The sequence below is a fragment of the Pangasianodon hypophthalmus genome, chromosome 6 (assembly GCF_027358585.1).
Source record: "Pangasianodon hypophthalmus isolate fPanHyp1 chromosome 6, fPanHyp1.pri, whole genome shotgun sequence".
Lineage (NCBI taxonomy): Eukaryota > Metazoa > Chordata > Actinopteri > Siluriformes > Pangasiidae > Pangasianodon > Pangasianodon hypophthalmus.
The window spans coordinates 20,687,632-20,714,626 of record NC_069715.1 but is presented as its reverse complement, the minus strand read 5'-3'; the positions used below and the strand labels follow the sequence as shown (position 1 = coordinate 20,714,626).

General features: G+C 39.2%; 2 protein-coding genes across 7 annotated transcripts in view; one reads left to right on the top strand and one right to left on the bottom strand.

Moving 5' to 3' along the window:
- Positions 1-19,584, bottom strand: part of trip12 (thyroid hormone receptor interactor 12) — a 57,286-nt gene extending 37,702 nt beyond the window's left edge. Inside the window, exons 1-5 of one of the 6 annotated variants that reach the window (XM_026914160.3) lie at positions 19,247-19,520; positions 15,550-15,591; positions 7,365-7,484; positions 6,251-6,376; positions 5,243-6,123 (exon numbers count right to left, since the gene is read on the bottom strand). In XM_026914160.3, the coding sequence (XP_026769961.1) occupies positions 5,243-6,123; positions 6,251-6,376; positions 7,365-7,435 (1,078 nt within the window). In that variant the 5' untranslated portion in view covers positions 7,436-7,484; positions 15,550-15,591; positions 19,247-19,520. Of the gene's footprint in view, positions 1-5,242; positions 6,124-6,250; positions 6,377-7,364; positions 7,485-15,549; positions 15,592-18,718; positions 19,194-19,246; positions 19,521-19,562 lie in introns of those variants that run through there. The other 5 variants (XM_026914155.3, XM_053234641.1, XM_026914157.3 and 2 more) reach the window with 5 other exon arrangements.
- Positions 19,585-20,273: 689 nt separating this feature from the next.
- On the top strand, positions 20,274-25,967 carry fbxo36a (F-box protein 36a). The gene is made up of 4 exons (XM_026914384.3): positions 20,274-20,375; positions 24,125-24,233; positions 24,904-25,076; positions 25,493-25,967. The coding sequence occupies exons 1-4, from the start codon at positions 20,280-20,282 to the stop codon at positions 25,700-25,702; spliced, it is 588 nt and encodes a 195-aa protein (XP_026770185.2). The 5' UTR covers positions 20,274-20,279; the 3' UTR covers positions 25,703-25,967.
- Positions 25,968-26,995: the final 1,028 nt, after the last annotated feature.

The window sequence follows — 26,995 nt, the reverse complement described above, 5'->3', positions numbered from 1 at the left end:
AACAACTGGACCAACCAGGAAGCAACAGAATTTAAACCAAAACCTTTTCAACCAACTGAACAGTCAACGCGACATCCGAAGACATAGTGTCGCGGCCTTTAATAGCTGGTTAAACAAACAGACTAAAAGATACATTTTAGAAAAATAAGATGACAAACAAATACAATAAATTGATGTCACCAGTGCATTATGGTCCTGTGTGATGTTGTCGCTCAATATGATCAGAAAACAAAAATATTTCTGGTTTATTCTTAGTGTGGTTGCGCTGTAAAGACTGCTTGCGGTGGACTTTCGGAGAAAATAAATGTTTTGAAGCAATAAACATCACTGAACTTTTTTTTTTTTTAATTCTGTACGACAGTCTTGATTTACTGCATTAATAAATGATTTAACTTTTTCATTCACTCAGACAGAAATATGATCCACACTGACCATGTCATTTCACTTTATTCTGATTTAAGTGTGCACATGAAGGGGCTTCCAGTTTTCCTCATCATCTTAGTACGGGTGAAAACATAGCTAATGACACCAGCTGTAGGATAATCAGTTCAGCGTCACACTTAATAATTCATGCCGTTAACAGTCAAGTCGAGAGTGAACTCGGCAAAGGCACAGGACACTGCAGCTTCCCCACAGCCTGTACAGAGGAATAAAACCGAGCTAAGACTCTGTAACAAAAGCGAACGACACGCGAGAAGGAAAATGTTCAACGGCAACAACCGTGAAAATGTCAGACACGCAGAGACGGCACACAAGATCACCTGTGCAAATTATAAACGTGCTGATGTAGCACTTCTGCGTGCTGAGGACATTCAGTTCTCCACTTACAGACAAAACACGACTAGCAGCGGCGAAACACGCCAACTTGTTACATCAGTGCCGATCAGCAAACCCAGATTCAACATTCAGCCAACCAAAGAGAAACTCAGGGAGAGAACACTTCTGTTCTTGCTGTGCTGAACCCTCGAGCTGCATGTACATATGAAACTTTATCGTTTATCGTTACTAGGTTATTCCTATACTACACTGCTACTGAATTCTCTAATCTGATTGGTCAGAAGGTGTTGATTAAATTTCTATAACAGCTCTGACAGTGGTGCTGGCTGTAATTCAAATCAGTTTTATATTATTGTTATCGTTTCTATAGTAACAGCTCATTGAAAACGCCTTATATGGCAGACCAGCTACATAACCTAAGACTCACAATAAACTGATTTCTTAAAGATGTGTGCTATTATTTAAACATAGAAAAATGTATAACAGTTGATATAGTGAAGCACTCAGTAAGGAGATGTTTATTTTACATTTATGGAAGGAGTCTCCAGTATCAGCCAATTGTAACAGTAAGTTGTCTGCCACTGGAAAAACTTCAGAATGGAGGAGTTTGGGCTTTCTGGTTACTCAGTGACAACAAGATGCGTTTTTTTTTTTTTGCTTGTTTGTTTGTTTTTTTGTCTTTAAGACAGAAGAAATTACAGCATGGTGAGGTGAGGTCTGGTTATAACAAGGGGTGGGCGATATGATAATTTTTTTCAACTTATGTTTCTTGATTATGATGTCAATTTTTTTTTTTGCTCTTACATAATGTAATTATAAATAAATTGCATATTTTTTGTAGGAGGCGTTCATCAGGTTAAGAAGGCTGTATTTTTCCTTCATATTGGTTTAAACTTTTAAATAGCATTTATAGATGTTTTAATTTTAATATCCAAATTAATTTTTTTTTTATATATATATACACACACACACACAGAGACATTATATATATATATATATACATATACACATACACATACATACATACACATACGTGTGTATATATAAAAATACATAACACATGCATTTTTTTTTTTAAACATTTTTGTTCTTACATAACACAAGATGTATACGTATGTATGTATGTGTGTGTGTGTGTGTGTGTGTGTGTGTGTGTGTGTATATATATTTTACACATACACACACATACATATACACTCGTGTGTACAGTCCACACATTTTGAATCACATTAAAACATTAATCTGACCTAATTAACCATATTAATCATGAAAATCGCCCAGCACTACTGTGAACAATTAAAACGTTTCGCAATCTGTTTTACAGAGATTGCGTGACACTAAACACACTTGGTTAGGTGTGCTGAAATTGCTCAGACATGGCACCCATAATTGTTTACGAACCAGACTTTACTCTATTCTCTAGTCCAACTCGTGTTCTCCCTGACAGACACAAACCAACCAATAGCAGACAACAGTAGGCAGCTCCTTAGCTTACGTTCTCTCCTTGTTATGTTTAGCAACATAGCAGCATGGCCAACAAGACAGAGTAATATGTAACTGCTAGATTTTACATAACGGACGTAGGGCAGTCGTTTGCAAACCACACAAAGAAACAGTGTTGAAGTAAACACAGTAACAATCATGTTTGAAAAAGGTATTCCTTATAAGAAAACAAGTTAAGTGCTGGAAAGACATCGCTGATGCCATGACATGTTACCTGGACAAGGATACAATATCCATCAAAATGGTCGAAAAAGAGTTTTAAGTGATTTCTAAAAATAGTTGATCCTCGTTATGGCTTACCAAGTCAAAAACATTTTTCTAACACCGCCATTTCTCAGCTATACACAGAACGCAGAAAGAAGTGCAGTAAAAACCACAAGAGCGAACTACATAATCACTCATTTTAAAACTGTTAAATAAAAATGTAAAACCCACTCTGCTAATGTATTCAGTATTTAAACATTTAAATACTTACTCACCTGTCAAACATATTTTAATTGTCTGCACTTTTAAATACTGAACACAGTAAGAGATGTAATTTCTTTTCTTTCTTTTTTTTTTCTTTTTTTCTTTTTTTCACACACTATCCGTGCTTGATTTTTTTTTTTGTTTGTTTGTATTTTAATTTAAAGATAATTCTTTACATTTTGTTGGGAAGTGCACTTTAATCTAATTTGTTTGAAAAGCCACTTTGGCCTAAGGTGTCTTTTATTCTTTTTCTCTGAGGTTATATTTCCTCGTGTAGCTGTATTTTTATTAATAAGGAAATTAGGTTGGTCAGTCCGTTCAGCCAAAAAAAAAAAAAAAAGCATGAAAAATAATCGTGATAAGATTGTGGATCGTGATCCAGCCTGAAAAAAATCATGATATTGTATGATTTTTCACCAGCTCGCCCACCCTTACGCATACCTACTATAATATAATAGTGATAAAAGGAGCTAGCTTGACTCGTAAACAACATTTGATATAACTATTTTAAAAGGTTAAAAGAATAATGTGTCATTCGTTAATAAATTAAAAAATGCAATCACTAGAAAGTTGCTATGGTATAAGAGGAACAATTCAGAATGGAGCTACTAGTGTTCATTTTGTCAGCTATTTTTTTTTTTGTTTTATTTTAAATTTAGTCTTAGTCCTGTGTCAAATGTCCTTGATAAAAACTATAATATTTTGTCAATCTTATCCTGTTTTTGCAGTCAAGTTTTAGTTGACTAAAAGTCTGGGCATTTTAGTCTTATCTTAATCAAAGAAAACTAAGTATTTTTAGTTTAGTTTTAACAGGAAACCTGTTGACATTTTAGTCACTGAAAACTGTAGCCATTTTTAGCCGTAAGATTATTATTGATTAACATTTCAGTTAATCTAATCTAGCCAAAACCAATCATTTTTGTCATTTTAGTCTTATTTCATGTAAGATTTATCTTATTATCTGATGAAAAACACAGGTTGAATGATCTCCCAAGTCCAACAAACATTAGCTTGAAAGGTACTCCCCGCTGTGCTTGCTTAATCCTGTAATGGCGTGCACAGAACAGGAAAGGAAACTGCTGCTCGCGCCATTCAAAGAACAGGATATTTGGATTGTAATTTAGAAAAAAAAAGTAGTCTATAATATTTTGAAATGCCGTGCGCAGAACAGGAAAGGAAACTGCTGCTCTTGCCATTCAAGGAACAGGATATTTGGATTGTAATTCAGAAAAAAAAAAAGTAGTCGATAATATTTAGTCTCCTCTTTTTTGTCGACGAAAATAAAGAGATTTTGGTAAAGTTTTTATTTTTTAGACTACACTTTTGTCTCGTCTTTTTTCGTCAACAATATTGCATGTCGATATAGTCACAGATAATGTTTAATGATGTCTGTGTCACCTTGTCATAGTCATGCGGAAAAAGGGTCGTCAAGGAACATATTTCGTCATAATTTAACGTATTTCGTTAACAAAATTAACCCTAGTAGCTACAATGTAATAGTGTCGTAAACCATAATATTTAGATATGTAAAGAATAAAAAAAAAAAAACCACAGGATCTGCTGTTAGAGGAAAATAATCAACTTTGTGATGGCAACAACCATGCATCACACCTCCCCGTCACTGATTATTTTCCTAGAACAGCAGACCCTGTGGTGTTTTGCTCCTCACATATCTCAATATTATGCTTTATCACATTATCGTATTGTAGCTACAGGTATATTTGTAACTCTTGTCACTGCTCAATGTTATAGCGCCAAAAAACGTTGTGTAAAATTTTAAACACTTGAGTGTTCTAATAATAAAAAAATAATCCAGCAATATTTGAATAGAAATAATAAAGGATTATCACAGGGTTGCATTTATCATTGCGTATGCCGAACAGACAAATCTGAGCGCTGTCTGGGCGTGGCTTAATATTCTAATGAGCGTGTCTGATTGATGTTTAGCTTTACCGAGTACAGATAGTACAGATAGTTTGTGCTATATTTAATAAAAATACCCGAGATATCTGATTAGTGTCCACCACACTTTACGACTTTTAATGGAGTTACTAAAGGTTACAAAAGGTGGAAATTCTCCTTTTATATTCTCTTTATTTTATTCTCTTTTTTAAGTTTTATATCTGGATTTACTCCACCCACTTCTGAAAAAAATTCTGGTAAGGTGACACTGACAGATGCTGGAAAGTGGCCAGTTGTTTACTCTGTGTATTGCATATTGAGATTAAGGTTAGAAAGCGATGTTTAGGTTGTGATTTGACTGTGTCTCATTCAGGATTCAGCTTCATCATACTCGCTCAATTCTATCACCCTACACAACGTGACGTTTGTTTGCCGTCTCACAATTGCTTATCCTATTCTCGGCTCAGGTATCAATAGCAGTGCAGTGACAGCATGCTATATAAACAGGAGAGCAGCGAATTTAGGAGGAATGTGTGGAAGAGTGAGGTGTTACTGAGGATGAAACCCTTAATGGTGAGAGTGAGAGACTCACTGGCGAGTTTGGCCTGCAGTCCGCTCGGGCCGGGTTTGCTGGACCCTGATGGCGTTTCGGGCTTGGAGGATCCGGGCAGGGCGAGTCTGGGCTTCGGTAAGTTCACTCTAGGACTGAAGCGGCTCGTCCAATCAAATTTAGAGGCAGCTGAGCTGGATTTGCTGTGCTCTTTATCCCGACTGCTGCGGCGAGGAGAAGGTGAAGAGGCGGAGCGAGAGCGCCGCGACTTGCTCTGATCTTTACCCTGCTTGAGCCGGGCGCCCTGTGAGGGCGGGGCACAGCTGCTGGCACCCGCAACCACCACCGAAGAAGAGGAGGAGGAAGAGGAAGTGAAAGAGGAAGATGAAGCGGAGGAAGAAGAGGCGGAGTCGGTCACGGATTTGGCCGAGGCGGCCGATTTGGACGCCAGTTTGGAGGGTTTGGATGAGCGGCTGGCCTGCTCGCTGCTCGAGCCGGATAAAAATGAGGAAGAGGAAGAGAACGAGGAGGAAGAAGAGGAGCAAAATGGGGTGTCTGCCTTTTTGCGTTTGTGGGAGGAGCTGGTGGCAGGGCACGTGCTGTTCTTCCTGTTTACTGTCCTGCTAGTAGGATGTTCAGATGCCAAACGTCGCTTTTTAGACCTGGCTGTGGGTGGGAGCTCGGGGGCGGAGTCAGCAGTAGGGTCAGCAGGTTCCGACTGCTCGGAGCTCTCGAGGGGCGGAGCTTTGGGCCGCTTGGCCGGGCTGGGTGAGTAGGAGGTGTTGTTGTGATCAGGCGCAGAGCTACGTTTGAGGGCACGGTTGTTGCTGACTTCGCGCTGCTCGTGTTGGCCTGAGCTTCCTGCTGCCTCCGAATCCGGGTCAGACGCAGAGTGACTGAGTGAAGAGAGAGAAAGACTGTTTCTGCAGAGAGAGAGAGAGAGAGAGAGAGAGAGAGAGAGAAATATTAGGGCAAGTTCTGGAAAAAGAGTAAGCAATTTAATTTGAATAAGATTCATCTTCGCTTTGAGTCACTTGATGCTGACGTTACCTTCGAGGGGCGTGGCCACGCGAGGAGCCAGCTGCAGGCGTGGGCGGGGCTTTGGAAGCTTTAGTATATGATCTTCTACTTTCAGGAGGGGAATTTGTTTTTTGTTTGGTTTGTTCTGACTGCAACCTGGAGAGGAGTTACAGAATAAAACACAAGTATTAGAACATCTACCACATTATTTACACTTCCACAAAACCTTTAATAATCTACACAGCAGCAAACAAAGTATCGCTCCCCAAGAAATATACTCTTATTGCTATAAATCATTGGCCTACATTTTACAGACAGTAAGAGAAAAGCTGATTCATGCCTTAAGCCTATTTTTCTCACAGTTTTAACAATTGAGGTTTGGGCATGTTTGGACTCATGTCGCTGTACAAGCAGGCAGCCAACAGACAAAACAAAACCAGTATGCAAAAAGAGTTATAAACCTTTTTACTGTAAAACATCTGGCTGACAAGCACCCTGACCTTAACAGTTTAGTGCTAAGTGCTAGCAGTATAAATGACTATTATGACTGGGTATTATAAAATAATCACCTAATTTTAAAGCATAAAAAAATGATGTTAAAAACAGAGAGGTATTAAACATGAAAAACCACTCTAACCTCAAATTATGAACGGATGCTGTTTAAAAGTATAGGCACCCTGCGCCTTTAAACACCATTTAACTTTGGAGTTGTACAGTATTGAGATATAACTACAACCACATCAATATTTTTGAACTTATGAGAACTTCTGATGCTAGGCATTTGATCAGCCTTATGTTGCTCTATTCCATGAGATTTCATGATTTGTTTATTTGTGTTATTAAACACAAGAGCTTTACATTATTTGAAAGAAAGAAATTATAATTATAGGCGTCAGCAATCTGAATTTTGGGTGTTTAATAACTTCCACTAGTGCTTTATTCATTTCGTTTCATTTATTCATTCTTTCTTGGCCAAAGTATCCTTCTGGTATCGACAGTTACAATAGTACACCTTGATATCGTGACACGTTACCACACATACTTCTTTCTAACAAGTAACAATTCGAGTAAAAACATACAGCCATTCAAAAGACGAAAAAATACTCAGGCACACACTGGTGTGTGTGCGAGTGAGTGTACAGACCTGGTGGCGAGTGTGTTCCTCTGTGATCGGCGCAGTGACCCCCCTGCAGTGTGATTAATCCTGATGGACATTGGCACCTCTCTCCTGAAGGGACATACCCTTTATAGACACTACCATTCACTACAGAGACACACAGGAAGGGGAAGACGAGTGTTATAAATGGTGCACGTGCAATATTCCTGGAACTCAAAGAGATTAATTAGCGCTCATCCTTCTGCCATCGCTCAAATAATTCACATCATCTGTGATACCACACGCGGCTTTACTAAAGGCCAGACTGAGAAAGTGTGTGAGAGAAAGAGAGAGAACATGGTGAGAAAATAAAGCATTGAGTTGAGTGTGACGAATCAGGTCGACGAATTGTTAATTATGAATGTGCGCATCTATTCAAATACCTGAGTAACCTTTTAAAGTGCCTGTATCTAAATCCTAAAAGCGCTATTCGGGTATTTGTTATGCCCTGCATCCATATGAAGTCAGTGAGATATGAAAAATAAAAGCTGTGTATGGCAGTAATTTGATGCAGAGAGCAGCACTGTTGTGGTGCGCGAGTTAGAGGTGGGGCATGCGGTCTCGGCTCAGCTCGCAGGACAAAACAGAGATAAGACGTTTACAATAAAGCTCAGTACAGCTCAAAAATATTTCACTACAGCGGACACAAATCCGGTACGCTGGTTTTACAGATTCAGCCAATATGCTCCACTTTTCATTTTACACTCACACAGAACAATCGTTTGAGTTTTCATTCACTGATTTTTTTTTTTTTTTTTTTATTAAACGCAACACACAAATCCGTATTAACTCATTTACATAATCATGCATCAACACTGAAACAATGACCTGGCACAGTAAAGCTTTTGTTCCTTATTTCTCAGCATTACATCTGTCAAACACAAACTCGCCACACACACACAAAGTTTGCTTACAGTAGAAAAAAATACTTGGTTAAGGCATATTAATTTTCATTATGTTTCATTAGCTCTTACGGATGATTTAGTATTAAAATTAGGCAGAAAGCACATCTTTATTAGTAATAAAACACTGAAAATAGGCCTAGGAGCAGCTTTAAACCTTTACTATGATCGTTACAAATGCCAGGGTCTATTAACATGCAACTTCAGAAATGCCACTAATGTCCTCCACCCATGCCAAACATCTAGTTGGCTCACTATAACTGCTAGTAAACTGTCTTACATTCGTCATAGGAAGACAGACATGGGCAGGATTTCAGAATCAGAGGATTGATTTACGTAGTCATATTCATTCAACAGCTTTCACATTATTCTCTACTTAGCATATCAGAAGCTAAGTGACAGGCTCAAAAGCTTTAAATGTCTGAATAGTGTTCCTCAGCTGCGTCAGCTGGCTCTAGCTATGAGCTCGACATTTTGAATGGGAAAACAGTAAAAGGAAGAGCAGAAAGGGCTTTTAATTAGCTGATTGGTTGAGCAGGGTTGAGATAATGATCATGTCAGCTACAGTAAGAACAGAAAGGTCTGCCATCATTTAGAAGACTTGAGGAAAGAAAAAAAGAAAAAAACAGAAGGAACAACACCACATTGCTTTATACTATGGATCCACTGATACCAACACTGGTAGAGCGGACTCGTCTGATACTGTGGTATTGACTCAAAAGAAAATAAATGCTCCTATACCTCCTATGAAACTGTGTAATGTACACTGGTACACTGTCATGCTGACAAACAGATGACACAAAGTGACAGCGATCCGGACATATTTAATGATTAATGATCACAGCAATGCGGACTGCAAACTGTGCTGTGTGAAAATAGGGCATCTTCGTACAATACAAGTAACCTGTAAAACATCTTAAACATAAAACTAACATGAGGAGTAGCAGCACACACCAGCAACCGACGCTGAATCAAACTCCAGCTGGGCAAGAAACGACGTCTACAGACAACGCAACGCGAGTGAATAATAATCTCTTCATAATCCAGTGTGTTATTCTTGACGATCAGCCACTACCGATAACTGAACACTATTGACTCTGACGCAATAACCAAAAAAAAAAAAAAAAAAGTACTTTATTTACTTTACAGCTGTACAGCAGCGCTTGTTTGAGAAGTGAAACAAATCCTGCTGTCCATGATGCCCCTGACTGATTAATACTAAGTAGGTTACTCATTTCGTTATTAGTATCAACAAGGACCCAAAAAAAAAGGTATTTATGCAATCCTGGTTTATACAATGTCCTCTAAACACTACAGAAAAAGTATTGTGTGCAATACATCAGACACCATGATGCTCACCATTTGTTATAATCAGGGTTTTCCCTACCATAGAAAGGGTCAGGCGCAGCGCCTAAGTGTTTTTGCGGTGTGCCTTAAGCCAAATGAACCGTAAAAAGGCTTTTATGCAACATATCATAATGAACGTAAAAGCAATATTGAGAGTCCTATGCGCTTACATAAAATCAATCAAACAGCTGATTGGATATTTCTCTGTACCGTCAACTCGGGATGGTTGTTACTCAGATAAGCAAGTTGCAAGCCATCTTCTTTTTTTTTTTTTGTTAGGAAGTAATTCTTGTGGATGTAAACAATCATGATAGCAGATAAAGAAAAGATATAACTAATGCAGCCTATTTTACAACTAAAGAATTGCTTTACCTAGCTAACTTACATAGATATTCACGTACCGAATCGAGTTACGTTAGTCAGCAAAGCTAGTTAGTTGGTGTTACATAAAGATACCTCCACTGAACTAATGTTAGTATCTAACGTGGCTTGGTAGCTAAACATAGACTGCATAGTTAGACTGCATTCAAGCGTAACGTCTTTTTCTCTTGCAAAATGCAGTTGAGAGCGCGCCAAAAGAAGCTCAGTGCGTTTTTGAAAACACAGACTTATTATTATATAAAACAGGTGCTGACTGCTTCAAATAAAGGCAACGAGTGTTGCCAGCTTTCTTTCACAAATATGGTAAGGATAACGGCTGAAAAACATCAAAAAAAAAAATTTAAATTTCCTTTGAATAGTTTCAAACCCCCCAACCACCACCATCACCCCGGAACCCAGACAGCATTCTAAGCCCTCTGAAAACCTAGAGAAAACCCTGATAACAACTTCCTGGGAGGAGCTGTTTAGAGCTGTCAGACTTCAAGATCTCCCCAATTTCAACCCTTCTGACTCGTTTCCACCGAACAGAGCACTTTTCACCAAAACGCCGCGCATGGCTTTAGAGTTATGATGAAGGCTGGAAAATCCGTAGTGTGTTCTCCTTGTAGGCTGTTCATAACGTTAATAAAACACTACGTAAACCTACACGTCTCACGTCTAAAACCTGAGTGGGTGGGAAATAAAGCTGCAATCTGAGGTGCAACCACACACAAAAAAAAGAGATGATGGAGGTTAGATAGCAAGAAGAAATGCTCAGATACTAGGGGGCAAGTCTATGAAAGACAAGCTGTGAGTTTAGTGATATTATGAAGGAAAAGAAGGAGAAAGCCTGGCACTGTGAAGCCATCTCTTGGCTTATCCATCTACACAGTAATCAAAAGCACACTGTGTTTATTGTATTTTCGAATCATCTCCAATACCTACGCATTACAAGGGATAAAACCCTTAGGAGCTGAACCAATTTCTGGTGTTTAATAGCACAAATCTGCTCCTTTAGGCCAACTATAGAATGTGCACACAACTGCAACATTCGAGTAAGTGACCTTGTGCATATTGAGTTATTCTTCCGGCTGCTCCCGTTAGGGGTCGCCACAGCGGATCATTGGTCCACATATTTGATTTGGCGCAGTTTTTACGCCGGGTGCCCTTCCTGACACAACCCCCACTCCCCAATTTTTAACCGGGCCTGGGACCAGCACCGGGAGTTCAGTGTCTTGTGCGGTTCCCTGCTCAGGAATCGAACCCGGGCACAGCGGTGAGAGAGCTGAAGCCTAACCGCTATTCCTCCAGGGACAGGCAATGTACTGAGTAACTTCTGTAAATTTATACATATGGATTAGGAACATGAGGTCATGCCTCAGTGATCCACCATACTCATTATGTAAGACATCAGATTTATCTACCAAGTTATTTACTACCAACAATCTAGACACAGTTTCTTTTTTAAATGTGGAATTTTTCTTTTTTTTTACAGTTTTCCTGTGTGGAGTGAACGATATCTCTCACTGTCTCTGTGGTGATAGTCCTCAAACGGCTTGGATTTCAGCAATCAGACGTAAAAACATCACATTTTACAGCATAATGAATCCTATCAGAGCTACTCCCTGTATTATTCTTCCAATGCCTCACTGTTGTTTACTTTAAATGAATGAATTACTTTTGCATGCATGTTATATATTGTGTCCTATTCACACTCTCTCTCTCACATACACACAAGTACGTTCTCGTTCAGCCACTCTATCTCTGTTTATATTATTACACAGTTATTTATATATATTTTTTTTTACACAGCCTGAGAGTGTAATGCCCGCGTTAACAGATGAGTGAAGATCGTGCGTGTTGAGGTGTTACAGCGTTAATTGTATCGCAGGAGAAACAGAGTGCAGGTCTGAATAAGAGCGCTATCACTTTCAAAGCTTTGTTACTCTCATTCACTGATTTTAATATTCATTCTCCTGTCAGTCAGGCGACTTCAGGCAATCCATAAACCTGAGGAAAATGTAAGATGTAATGAATATACATCACACAGTTAATCATCTGTTTGTGAATTCCAGAAACATAACTTTAAAAAATAAGTGCTTAAGCCACACACAAAATATTAAATTAGAAAGAAAAAAATTAGGCATGAAGTAGTTGTGCTTCTGTATCATTAGTCTGCTAAGTGTTTAGAGGTTTGTAACTCTAATTAGACTGATTTTTTTTTTTCCCCTCACCAAAATGTCATGCTTTTCCCTCCTTGAAAGGTTTATCCATATAAAATTCTACATGTTCTCCCTCAATCATGTCATGCAGTGTTTGTCACAACCAAATCACACTTTTTTTAGGTAGAGAAAACTGAACATGGAGTCCACGCAGACAACATGGCGGCTTGATCCCACAATGCAACACAACATATTGATTCCCAAGCTGCAGGTTTTGCTACTGAAAGCACGGGCTGTGTCTCAAATCAAGCTCTTGTCTCAATATGTTGTGCACTAATCTGGGATTTTTCCAATACTCCACAATGTACCTTAAATCCTTAAGTGGAACCAAGTACCTTAAACCCCCAGGATGCATTGCACATCTAACTAAGAAGCTACAAATATTGACTTTTAAAATATCAGACATCTCAATGTGCAGTGCTTCCACTAAACTAAGGTTTTATCAGGCTTCTCCAGCAAACTGCGCAAGAGCTCGGCATCAGACGAGAACCCAGGACTATCCGTGTCACGGCCAAGTGTGTGTATCGCATTCCCATCACATAGCTCTACCTGGGAAAGCAGGAGGAATTTATCTGGAGGTTATCAGGTGGTGACTTGATAGGTCTACGTAGCAAAATTCTTGAAATTCAAAGAAATGATTTTTAAATAAAACTTGATATAAATGTGTGTGGTGCTGCTGCATTTTTTGCTCATGGAGTGAAAGTAAGTACGAGACACAGCGCGTGCTTACGTCATAACAAACAATTATCACAAAACTTTAATGTTTAAACTTTTACTTAATGGCTGTCCGGCTTAGTGACAATACAGAGGAGTTTGAGTGCAAATTTTATCTGCTAACAAATATAAAATAAACACACACACAAAAACAAGGAGTTGTGTATTGTCTGGTGCCAACTCTCAATTGTTTTTGTGCACTATTTGTGAGTGCACTAGGTATGGCCCTCAGGTCCATTATGTTCTATGCTATGTAAAGCACAAACAGAGTCAGGAGGAAGATATTTGGGATTTGGCTCAACTAGAAGATGTAGAAACACCTTACTGTGGATAAATGAATACAAATGTGGTGAAACACTAAACTGCTGTTTAAAATGTTCAAGTTATTTAAATGACTGGCGTTTTAAAAAGACACCAGAAGAAAGGGCTTTTGGAAAGAGGAGGAAACATTACACTAGCTACTACTGAAGTCGTCTGTGCTGGTAGATAAGCAACTCTAGGCAGAGACACTAATCAGGATGGTCTGTACTATTCTCATCTTCGCCCATTTATCCCAGCGCGACTCGCATGCTACCTGAATAAGAAGCGAAACCAGAATCAGCATGGATACTAAAGGACGGCACTGCCTGTTTGGTAGTGGAAACTGTGCGCACTCTGAGCTGAATATAAACAGCAGAGCCGAGCCACGCTGTCCAGCAGAGACGCGCGATTCTACACAACCGCTGTCCTTATGCTGCCTTCCTAACTGGGAGTTTTGAAACGTGGGCGCACAAACACACACTGTCTGCCTAAGTGATTATTTCACAAAGTGAACTTGTGGAAAAGACGGGTTTTAGGAGCAAAGTTTGGACATGCGTTTACTTACCTTGCTTTTGAAGCAGGTAGTCAGAAATAAATAAATAAATAAAAACAGTGATAGACGCTTTCGCTGCTAAGCATCCTGACCGTTACAAAGTCTCAGCAGGTTAGATGACTATGAATGAGGGAGTTTCAGTAACTTTCAAAGTGTTTTATCGAGTTTATCGGTTTTTACTTCAAGGATGATGGATAATCATTTCAGAATAAGGAAAATGTGGAAATAATGTGGGGAGAAGAAAAAAAAAAAAAAAAAAAAAAAAAGCTACAGGTCACCTGCGTTTAAAAAAAATAAAAATAAAAAAATAAAAAAAAATTCAAGTCAAAGGTAAAAAAACAAATATTGAGAGGAAGTATAGACACTAGCCGGACGTGAATAATATATTTTACGCCTGATGTTAGAAGAGAACGTGTGTTGGCTAAGAATTTACTGAACTATTGTTAAGACACAATGCAAACACAATGTGTTACACTAAATATATTTTTAATATAATAATAAATAATACTTTTAATATTGTATTAATATATAATGCATATAATATTTAATATATATTTTAAGACAAAATATTTTGTTATATACATACACACACACACACACACACAGATATATACAGTGGATATAAAATATATCCAGATAGTGTTCTCCGAAGTCTAACGTATGGGTTGCATTCACTAGGCTTGGCAGCTAATATAATGGAATAATATCTGGCGTGCTATATATCTATATGTACAGTGGATATAAAAAGTCTACATACCCCTGTTAAAATGCCAGGCTTCTGTGATGTAAAAAAATGAGTGTGCACACCCTTAAACTAATACTTTGTTGAAGCACCTTTTGATTTTATTACAGCACTCAGTCTTTTTGGGTATGAGTCTATCAGCATGGCACATCTTGACTTGGCACTTTAAATGATGGCAGGTGTGTACTGACTCCTATTTAACATGAGTTTGAATGTGATTGCTTAATTCTGAACTCAGCCACATCCCCAGTTATAAGAGGGTGTGCACACTTATGCAACCAAATTATTTTGTTTTTTATTTTTACTCCCCCCCCCCCTAGAAGATTTCAGTTTGTTTTTCAGATGAGTTGTACAGGTTACAGGTCACATTAAAGGTGGAAAAAGTTCTGAAATTATTTATCTTGGTCTCATTTTTTTACATCACCAGAAACCTGGCATTTCAACAGGAGCGTGTAGTCTTTTTATATTCACGGCACATATAGATATATAGCACGCCATCCATATATTATTCCATTATATTAGCTACCAAGCCTAGTGAATGCAACCCATATGTTAGACTTCAGTGAACACTATCCAGCTGTGACTCTAACGTCAAAACCTGATTTGATGCTGTTTAACGGCACACGCACTCTCGCCACTGCACGAGGCTCTCTACCTGTTCCCTGTGCCTTTCCTTGTCGTTTGAGGGACACTATTTTAGCTTTGTAACAATGCGGTGTGGTGTCATACGTTGCTGCGCTAGAACTATACCTGCACTAATACTTTTGTGCATGACATTTACGCTTGGACAGCATCAACTTCCATTTGTGCTCCCGAGACAAAGCCTGTCCCATTCAGGAGGTGGCGTGAAGACTTCCGTCTTCTAAAAGTCCCCGTTTTGGCAGAACATGACGAAACGTCAAAGTGCTTCCCTTTCTGAGCTGGCGAATCCCATAATCCTGTTCACTGTGCGAGTGTGGAAAAACAGCATGGCCGACAGACCTGCAACTAAGGAACACGTCTACAGATGTAAAATGATTAAGTGTGAACTTACCAGCCGTGTGCAAATGCCCCAACCGGCAGCCTAGAACGACAACTGGTGGAAGAGAGCAGAAATGAAGGGAGGAGAGAAAAGCGAAGTAGATTTCAGTGAAACGTGGTAAAGTACTGAGACGAATGATGGTGTTGCAAAACAAGCAACTTAATTACACTAACTGTAAACTGGTGGCCATTTTGTAATTTGTTTTAAACTCTAATAACCAAACATTATGAGACCTTACAGCCAAGATATGTTTGGTTCTGAAGCTGGATTTTTTTTTTTATCATTTTTTACATGAGCCTAATGTAGCTATATAAGAGAAGTTTACAGCCTCAAGCTGGTCATCAGCCAAACTGCATGCCTAATTCACCACCACCACAGGATATCATCTGGCTCACCATCATCATTTGTACATAAACAGTTTCATACAAGCATCATGGCAGAATTAAGAATGTATTCAAAAATACAAACATAAACATCCATTTGGAACCAGAGCAACATCTGAAGCACAATTCTACAGTCCAGGCTTTAAAAAGCTACACTTCATTCCTGAGTCTGATGCTTGTGTGAAAAAACGATGGCTGCTACTATTGCGTCTACCCCTCCGACATCCCTTTATCCACTTTTATACAGGAGTGTGTTATACCTGTTAAACCTCTTAAACCTGATGCAGGCTCACAGTGTATGATGGGTAACACAGTGAGAATGTCACAGTAAGAAACACGAAAATATGATCACGTGACCGCCGTCATGAAGTCAGATTCGGTAAATTCTCACATTCGACTTGAAGCTTTAAACTGGCTGCAGCTTGACTTTAAACAGTAACTGCTAGAAGAAATTCCAGTATTTGGGATGGGGCTGTACAGTCTCTGCGTACACGTGGCACTCAAACGAAACCCCAGTGTATCTGCAGTTTACCTTACAGATATAGAGCAGGGTAATACACGCTAAAACGGATCTTTAAATCTTCTAGTTCAGCAAATTTGGTGTTCAGTTGTTGACTGTTTAAGAAAAAGACTGAATGAGGGTACATAATGTTCAATACACCATTCCAGACTGTGTATTCAGCCTCAACGTGTCAGGCGTGTAATATAATAATTACTAAAGACAAGGCTGGTGTGAATGGATGGATGGCTATAAAATAATTTAACCTCAGATTACTCATTAGAATAACCCTTAAAAAAAAAAAAAAACGAGGCTGCGTCTCAATTCACCTACTTATACTATACACTCTTTTCATGAAGAAAAAAAGTACATACTTTTGAGTATGTAGCAAAAGCGTATGCAAGAGAACACTGTCACCGTAAACAAACTTGTCACTGCATTTCAGCTTTTCTTCATTCATTATTCCTTACATAATTTCATTTATTTTTCCACATTTCATTTACACCTCTCTAAAATACGACCTTGAATTTGGAGACGCAAACCAACACAAAGCTCCTCCTATTTTGCACATGGAGATTGTGGGCAATATTAGCTGAAAAAGTGTCCACGAATCCACACTTTGAAAATCTACCGGAAATAGTAGAGCGTTCGGGTACCTCTGGGACACTCGTTTCAACATACTACGATTTGGGACACTCGTTTCAACATACTACGATTTGGGACACACTAATTCTAATCTCGGATACTATTTAGGACGGATAGTAGGTGAATTGAGACGCGGCATGAGTATTTATAGAGAAATACAACCACGTGATCTTTGAAAACTATTCGTGTATATCCCTCTGTGTTCTACTTGAAAGGAGACTATCCCAAAAAAAAAAAAAAAAAAAAGAAAAGAAAAGGGGGGAAGATTTGCCTCGTGGAATAAAGGTATATAAGACCTGTATGAGAGATATATGAGACAGTGGTCTTGTAAGAGTGCTTATTTGATAGAGGATATCAATCCCTATATCAAACTGAGAGCAATCCCATAATTCTGCTCACTAGACTCCAATATCAGTATAGCACATTTATAATATTTTATACCTCAATAAAACGTTCATGGCATGACACAATAATGTCTATTGCAACCGAGCAACAGAAATCTTAGTGGTGGTTATTCGCATTAACCTGAATGAATTCGTTTTTTAATAAAATCGGTTTACGATGGCTTCACTTCCGGGTTGAAACCCGGAAGTGCCTACACCGCTACACCGACTTTATTAAAAAAAAAAAAAAAAAAAAAAAAAAAAAAGACGATTCCAGTCGGATCAAAGCAATCCCCATCCCCTAGAGTTTCACTGGAGCTCCAGTTACTCTGCCTAATGTGTGTGTGTGGTTTTTTTAATACAGTGAAACACAATTCGAAACAAGTTAATAAACCTGTCCGTTCAATCAGCTATTGTTTGTTGTTAACTTCAGACTGAAGGAAATCATATCGAGCCGCTTGGAGCTGCGTCTTATCCAAATGCGACATAATGATCAAGGCCATTTTAGGCCTGAACGATTATCGTCGCCTTTTGTTTATTTTAGCTCGGGTGTCAATTACCCGGCATGGCTCAACACTGAGAGAGGTGATTTTCGGCGAGTAAAGCCGACAATATGTGAAAAGGTTGTTTAATCAGTAGCATTATCATGGTTAGTTGGGCACAGTTTATTGTACTCACTCTCTCACTGGCCCTCTCTCTGGCGTATTTGGCTAGTTAGCATTAGCGACAACACACTTGTGTCAACAGAGTGGTGCGAAATAAAAAGAATATATACAACCTCTCCTCGAGGCACGTTAGCACCTGAAGGAAATATCGACGTTATTATGATGAAGTCAGCAAAGTTAAGACCCTGCTAGACTGCGTAGACAGTTAAGCTAAGCTAAGAACTTCCCAGCTAATGTTCGCTATTATAGCTACATCAAAAAATAAACATCTCGCCACAAAATCCAAAGATGTCACCAAACACCGATTACACGACGAGCTGGTCTGCATTACAGATGAGCAGCACAGTATGTTCTATTTGAGCTAGCCATCAAAATACACTCAATTAGCATTAGTCGTTAGCTAGCTTTTTAGCTCTTTTATATTGGCTACAGGATCGCGCGAGCTAACCTACATTACTTTGCTAATCTGCTCACTGAGCTACTAGAGAGTGCAGCACAATTTCCGTCTTATATATATATTTTTTTACCTTATAAAGATTAACGACGTATAGTTTCACGGCGCTACTTTGCCAGTTCGGGGTGTAAATCAAGAGAAAACATACGTACCGTTGTTGAAGAGGTTGGCCTATGTGGTTGAAGCAGGCTAACCTAATATTAAACACACACTGGTGGACGTGTATGCGTGTAAGCCCAGGGCTGTGTTCCAATACACCTAACTGTACCCTACCAGTGGCGCCGGACTAGTGCGTAGCGCGCGCACCGGACGCCGCCGCTTACGCGTTCTGTTTAGCAGGCGACTGCGCATGTTGGAGCGCAGCCCTGGGCTGCCTCGAACTACAGCTAAAGCTAACTTACGGAAACAAACAGGCGTTAATGCGATGAGCTAGCAAGTCTGGTTAGCTTTGACACACTCGCCGCTCGCTGTTCATGACAAAATAACCCCACTGGTGCCAGGGAAGGAGACTCACAAGAGGCACTAATATGAATAATGTAGACTCTTGTGTGGGTTTCGTGCCACCGCTAAACAAATTTGAAGTCATTTATTCGGCAGCCCATCAAACTGAAGTAACAATTAAAAAAAAAAACACCACGGAGACACAACAAGCTCTTAGTGGAGAACCAAATGTTACTTACGTGCGACGTGTGTTTTATTTTGGGGGAAATAATCTAGAATTCACCTCAAAATGTACGCGACGCTGTCAAGAAACGAGTCAAGGGCTGTTATTGTGTGTCTACCAGCAACAGCACGCGAAATGGCCTCTGAACCTTCACTGCATCACAGGCACACAAAAATAAAAAGCAGGAACATGATTTCGACAGATGACAACTGCAACCCGTGTTTTGTCCGCGAAAACATCGCTGGTTTTTCTGTCATTAACACACATATAGCGAAACTTTCAGCCTCATTAACTCATTATTCACTAAAGACGCTGGTAAATAGTCTTATTACCTATGTTTTTTTTGTTTTTTTTTTGCAGTGTTGTATAGTTGCTGTTACAGACAGTTGCAGCAGCTCCACTAAGATTACTGTGGGCTAAATCTCAAATAACACCGTGCTAGCTATATAAGTGCACTACATAGGGTGCGAAATAATGGCTTCCCCAGCTACGTAGGACCCTGTATGTATAACAGGTAGTGTTTTTGAGACTAGGCCCTCGTCACTGGCCGATCGGCCCCCCCCCTCCACCGCACGACTTGAACTGCGCATGCGCGGGATTTTCACGCAGGCGTAGTAGGACAGACAGTGACATCACTTCAACAGCTGAGCGACCTGCATTCTGTTCCAAAACAGTCCTGTGACAGTGAATTTAAAACTAAACAGATTTAATTACGTGCCTAAATAGTGAAAGCGGTTTTGTATTATAAGTGGGAAAATCACTCATAAACTCGTTACATTTGACTATTTTTAGCCATCTTTTAAAATGAATAAAAGTGTATAAAAAATGTAACGTTCCCCAAGACTACATATTTATATATAATAAATGTATATTTGTGTCCTTTGTAACGTGATTAATAACGAATTATTTGCTAGTAACGTTCAAAATCAGTATGTGATCCAGGACACAACCTTATGAACAGGAATAACGATAAATAAAGAACTTCCGATAGCAAGCGGTTAATCCGGTGGCTCTTGTTGCCATGGTAACCACTTGCTGTAGCATCCAAAATGGCGTCCCTGCTGCCCGAGTTACTGTTTGAGACCAGCGGTCAGGCGCCTTCTCCCTCTAAAGATTTCTATCAGCTCGCTGTAACAAAAACAGAGGTATCATAATTTACACGAATAGCAATTTAACAATCTGTTTATAACATACATATGTTATATATAGGAATAGGTAGACGTAGAGGTGGTAAAACTCCAGTGTAGTACACAAAGTTTCCAGTGAAACACAAAATCATTCGTAAGCATTCGTCCTTCGTGTGTGTGTCTCATATATATATATATATATATATATATATATATATATATATATATATATATATATATATATGTATAGAGAGAGAGAGAGAGACAGAGAGAGAGACATATACGTATATACATAAGCTGCCTTTCAAAAGCTAAAGTATTCCATAGTCTATTTATAACCAATTCCTCTACACTGAGGCACAGTGAAATTCCCTGTGGGTTGTACAGAACAACCCAGGTTTAATCACAAGGGATGCATCTCAATCAGCTCCCTAGGTCGTGAATCAGTATATTGTGTACACGAGTTCAGACCCTGGTAAGGACCCTGGCTCAGTACACTGGTGGACTGGGACACTGGTGACTCAATTTCCGGGGACATGACTACGTACTTACACTGTAAAACATCACCATTGGCATTTATCAACAACAGGCAGGACCGTTATCTTTCTGTACATAAGTGATCAACTTACAACAACAAGCTACTTATATTTGTAGATGAAGTTGGCTGAGAGTTCGTCCGCCATTGAGTCAGCCCTTAAATGTCCGACTCCCTCATCAGCGCCCTGACTACTGAACTAGGGAGCTGATTGAGACGCACCCAACGTCACCCTAGAGCCATCTGGCCACCGATGCAAACTTAATCCTACAGCATGCAGTTCTTCCACTCTTTGTTGCTGACAAGATCACTCGCAAAATAGGTAGTTTTTAGAGGCACCCATTTCAGGCCGGCGTCTTGCATAGGCTTAAGTCTTAAGGAACTTCAGCACAAAGGGAGAGATCCCTTGACAGGCTCTTCGCATTCATCTTTCAAATTTCAAATGTTTCCATAAGTTTGAGATAGCAGATCTGCTCAAGGAGGAAGCCACAGTGGTGTTTCAACCACTAGCAAAAGTAGCAGTGGAAACTATTGCCTTGCCGGCCATCAGGGGCTACAAGTAGGATTCTGTGGCCTAGTTGCCAAATTTTGTGCAACATGGAAAGAATCAGCAGTAGAGGCAGAACAGTGTACAGTAGATGGTGAGGCCATTTGTGGGTCAGTGCTTCCTGTCTCAGTTGGCTGTCCGGCACCACAAGCCTTGGCATCAGTGACGAGGTCCTTGTCAATCTTTACCCAGATCTCAGACACGACTTCTGGGTGCAGATGCCACTCCCCTGGGCAGCACATATGCTGTACCATTGTGCAGTCCTGGCAGGAGGGCTGTTTAATCTTGTACCATCTTGATGACACACTATGTGGCTAAAAGTATGTGGACACCTGACCAATCACACCCATATGTGTTTGTTGAACATTCCATTCCAGATGTAGTTCCCCTTTGCTGTTATAATAACCTCCACTCTTCTGGGAAAGCTTTCCACTAGACTTTGGAGCATGGCTGTGAGGATTTGTGCTCATTCAGCTACAAGAGTATTAATGAGGTCAGACACTGATGTCAGGCGAGGAGGTCTGGGGTGCAGTCAGTGTTCCAGTTCATCTCAAAGGTGTTCAGTGGGGTTGAGGTCAGGGTTCTGTGCAGGCCACTCGAGTTCTTCCACTCCAACCTTGGTAAACCATGTCTTCACAGACCTCGCTTTGTTCACAGGGGCATTGTCATGCTGGAACATGTTTGGGCCTCTTAGTTCCAGTGAAGGGAAATTGCAGTGCTGCAGCATACAAAGACATCCTATACAATTGTGTACTTCTAACTTTGTGGAAGACCCACAAAGGCTCACTGTGGCACCACACTGCTTCCCAGTTATTTATCAGTTATACTTAAGTGAAAGTATAGATAATTTTAGTCAAAATCTTACCCAATTTTACCCTCTTACTCAAACTTACAAGTGAACCTATCAAGCCAAAAAAAGTATGTTGTAAGCAACTGCAGTCTTTTGCCGGAAAACGTCATCGTCATATGCATGACTAACGCTACGTAGTTTTATAATGAATTAATCAGAAGTGAAATATGTAAATAAACAGTATTTACCATTAGCTAGAATTTTCCTTGCTGCCTAGCTGATTCCGTTAGCTACTGGAATCGATGGTATTCTAACCTGGCATTAGCAAAGAAAACAAGCTAACTTAGTTAAATATAGCCAGGTAATGTTAGAAAATTAAAGAAACATACTTTTTCAAATTAGATGGAGTTCAGGCAAAGGAGACACCTCACTTTATACGAGTGCTTACTCTAGCATACTGAGGCATTTTACTGAGGAAGGGCCAGGGGTGCTTATCCTCAACACCGCAGTCTGGTGGCTTCAATCACTAACTAAGCATTGACTACACTGTGTAGCATGCAACTATCACCGCAGATGTCGAATTGGCATGATTTTATATTGATGACTTTGACTGGATGCTTTAAACTGAAATGGAAATAAAATGTGTTATAGTTTGTTCTGTTGTTCTGATGTACAGCATACGGTCATTGGCTAAACGAGAAAAGAAGAGACATTTGAGTTTTGTGACGAGTACTTTGAAAGTCTAAATAAAAAAGCAAGAAATATAAAGTAATTTTTTTTCCTTTGAAATGTAATAGTAAGAGTATTATAAGTAGTATAATAGTAAGAGTATTCAATAACACTCAGGTAAAGTATAAATACCCCAAAATAGTATTTAGTATTGTAACGAAGTACAGTTGCTCAAGTATTTTCCACCCCTGAATGGAACTAGCGCTGCAGTCGCTGTCAGCAGTCGTAGCATCCTCAGGAGCTGATATATAATGCCATACATTGAGGTGACAGGGTTGGTGTTATCAAATGAAGTTTCATGCCAATTTCTAAGTTTATTGTAAAGTGTATGAGAAGGGTTTGTGTATCCTGAGTGGCCTGTTCCTTGACATGGACGCATAGGAGCCTCTAGCTATCAAGGAGCCATTTAAAAGGAAGATGAATTGTAGAACTTTGAATTGGAATTGATGGCAAACCACAAAAATAATGTGTTCTGGGGTGATGGTAATGTGGAAAGGGTGTTGCACAGATCCACCGATGTCAACTAGTTCTGTGGTTGCTATAAAACTTTAATCTGATAATCTTAACATGCAAAAAGGGAGGGCTTCTGGAAATCAGTTTAGACCTCTCTAGTCTAGAATTGGATGGACAATGCTGTCCTTCACCCTCTCCGGTTGGTAGTTGTCATGTGATGGGGAGAAGTAACTAGTGGGTGTAAAGACCAAACTGGGGAGAAAATCATGCCTCTGTCCAAGAGAGAAGAAATTTCTTGGATCAGAGAGATAATCTTGTTGGGTATAATATTGACAAGGGTGTGAGCGCTGTGAACATTGGGGGATGATGGTGGACCTGGAGTTTGAATCCCTGCGATGTTGTCTTCAGGACTCACTGATCTGATATCGACGCTGCCCAGTGAGCAATGTTTTCGGCTGTAAATCATTCCACTGACAGCCCCACCTCTTCATGGGTATACTCCACGGGACCCTTTAGTGGTGGTGGGGTGCTTAGGCACCTATTAGAGGCCTGAGGCACTAGGGATCTCGTGAGGTCGACTGAACTTTTGGGCAGAGTTGGACCTAAAAGTGATCCGTTTGGCCATGCTGGTTTTGGGATTCCTAAATCTGTGTTCTCCTGTACTCTAAACTGATTTACTCTGTGTGTGTGTGTGTGTGTGTGTATGTGTGAAGGTTATATGGAGGTGGTGGAAGATTTCTCTCCGTATCCAGTTGCAAGGCACGTTGCCCGGGGAAATGAAACAGAGTCATGTGGATTTTCTAAATGATGCCAGACTACAACGTAAGATTCTGAAAAACAGTCAGACAGACAGATAGATAGACAGATAGATAAATAGAGCTATCAAATACTTTTTTATTGATGCTTTAAGGGAAATTACAGATATCTAGCATTATTATATTATGAGATATTATGAGTAAAAAAAAAAAAAAATCAGCAATGACAATGCATACATGCCCACTGTATATCTCTTTAACTGTATATAACATGGCAGGTAATAACGTAGGCCTAACACCACAAATATTAATTTCTTTAATTGTGTACTTTTATTCTATTATAGTTTTTAAATTTTTGTTTTATTGTAGTTCCATTACATTCTATTATATTTTTATATTATGTTCTATTACTACTACTATTAATAATAATAATAATAATAATAATAAATGGTTCAGGAAGTTTTATTTTATTTTAAGTTTTATTGTCAGTAAAATGGTATTCACCTATAACTTACAGGGCACAAACCTTTGTTAATGGGACGGGACCCTCAAGGGTACATCTTTTGTACCTTTAGTTTACCAGGAGCATGTAGACGAAACATCTTTACTGACCATTATTGAACCTTCAGGAATCATGATATCTCTTTAAGGTCACATTTACATGTTGAGGAGCAAAAATGTACCTTTATGGTAGACAGTTTGTGTGTGTGTGTGTGTGTGTGTGTGTGTGCATTTAGAGCAAGTTGGTGTGGTGTTTGGGTCACAGTTACTGGAGTACACACTTGGCCTCTGTGAAGGGAGGTTTGATTATCTGGAGCGTTTGCCTGATAAGCTGCTGCTGCGTATTCTTTCCTATCTGAGCCACCAGGACATTTGCCACCTCAGCCAGACCTCACACCATTTCAGGAAGGTCAGAGCACCCAAACGATAGGGTTCTACTTAGTGTTCCTGGGAGAACATTGGCTATTTTAAAGTTTTATCCAGAATATTAGGGTTCAAGAGCCTGTCCCAAACAATGTAAATCATGTCTAGATAGTGTTCGATTTCAAGGCTTCATCCCAACCTCAAAAATTCCTGTTTATTTTTCCCAACGGGCATGCTAGCCATTTTAAGGCTAAATTTATGTCTCCTTAGTGGTCTACTGGAACATTAGCTATTTTAAGATTACATCCCAAATGTTAGAACCAACTCTTTATCCCAAACTAAGGAATTCATGTCTAGTTAGTATCTATCTTATGTCCATCCTGAATGCCCCTTCTCATCCAAAGCTGCTTTGTTTTTAGCTCAAGATTTGAGTGGCAATAAAGTTTGTCTGTGTGTGTCCAGCTGTGTGACTCTAAAGAATTATGGGAACAGGCAGTGCGGCAAGGCGGTAATGAAATCACACCCGAAATAGAGATGCTGGCCAACAAGTTCGGCTGGAGGAGGATCTACATGACTTTCTATCATAATAAAGCCCAGCATGGCAGTGAGACAGACATAGACATCGAAATGGATGAAGATAAGGACAAAGATGAACCACATGAATCCCTTTAAACATGGCTCTTAGAAGCAGTTTATTAATCTCTGTGATAAATTATTGTTCTTATGTTTGCAATGTTATCATTAATGAACTTTCTTGACACGCTTGTTCCCCAACTGTGTGTTTGTCAGATGTGGAACACAATGTAATTACACAGCCTTTAGAGATGATTGATTGTAATGATCTAATACTTGTTCTCAGTCGCTTACATACATTTCAGAAAACAGTTTCTCTGCTTCCAAGCATTCTAGTATATTTCTCAAAACTATACACCATTTATGTAAACGTTTTATATATGTATTGTATGTGAGCAAAATAAAACTAGCAAACTAGTTTCAAAACCTTGAACTCTCTGAAAATAAAATATTAAAAATACAATATATATATAAATAAAATATGAAAATTAAAATAGACCTACATTTAAAATACCACACTCAGGTGTCGTGTGAACTGGTATCATTGTTGTATACAACAACTAAAGAAAACTGTAAATAAATGAAGAAAGGAAAAGTCAGGAAAAAAAGTTAATTGACATACTTCATACACTGTATATGTAAACACATATAGGCCTATATGTGGCAACATAGAAAACCCCATCGGAAATACTGCTGAATTCTGGCAAACAGCCAAAAAATATCTATTAATCTATTTTTGTCTATAACATATTTACCTTGATAGTGCTACGTTAAGAAAAAAAAATTATATATTTACTTTCTAATCTTACCTATGCTATCTGTGTCAGGTATGGACAGGGGTTTGGATGCAAGTGTAGGTTTATTTATGCAAATGTAAAAACAAAATCCAAAGGGCAAGTCATTAACATGAAATAGTTCAGGCAATCAACAAACGGGCTAGAATAAGCAATGGCAACTTGACAATCTAAAGAAGCAGGATCAAAACCAGAATAGCATGCATTCAAAAGAAAAGGCTAGGTAACATCAATAGCGATAATCTAGGAGCAATACTTCGCAGCGAACAGAGGATTGTGGTGTGTAGATGTAGTGAACCAGTGACTGGGAACCAGGGAATGAGAGCAAGGTACAGGTCAACTGATGGATCAGGTGATAAATGATAATACAGTGCCTTGCGTAAGTATTCACCCGCTTAAACTTTTCCCTAGTGTTACAACCTGGAACTGAAAACGACTTAACTGGGATTATATGTCATGAATGTATACAAAATAGCCCATAATCCTGAAGTGTGGAGAAAATCAATGTACTTTGCAAAACAAACAAACAAAAAAAACATCCTGTTGCTGTGAAAACCCTTAAATTAGTTCTGGTGCAACCAGCTGCCATCAGAAGTCA

What these genes read in the sequence shown, in the direction of transcription:
- fbxo36a (XM_026914384.3), top strand. Translation starts at nt 20,280, where the DNA reads ATGGCGTCCCTGCTGCCCGAGTTACTGTTTGAGACCAGCGGTCAGGCG. An exon ending in TCGCTGTAACAAAAACAGAG is followed by an intron (nt 20,376 to 24,124) that starts GTATCATAATTT and finishes GTATGTGTGAAG; the next exon opens with GTTATATGGAGGTGGTGGAA. An exon ending in CCTCACACCATTTCAGGAAG is followed by an intron (nt 25,077 to 25,492) that starts GTCAGAGCACCC and finishes GTGTGTGTCCAG; the next exon opens with CTGTGTGACTCTAAAGAATT.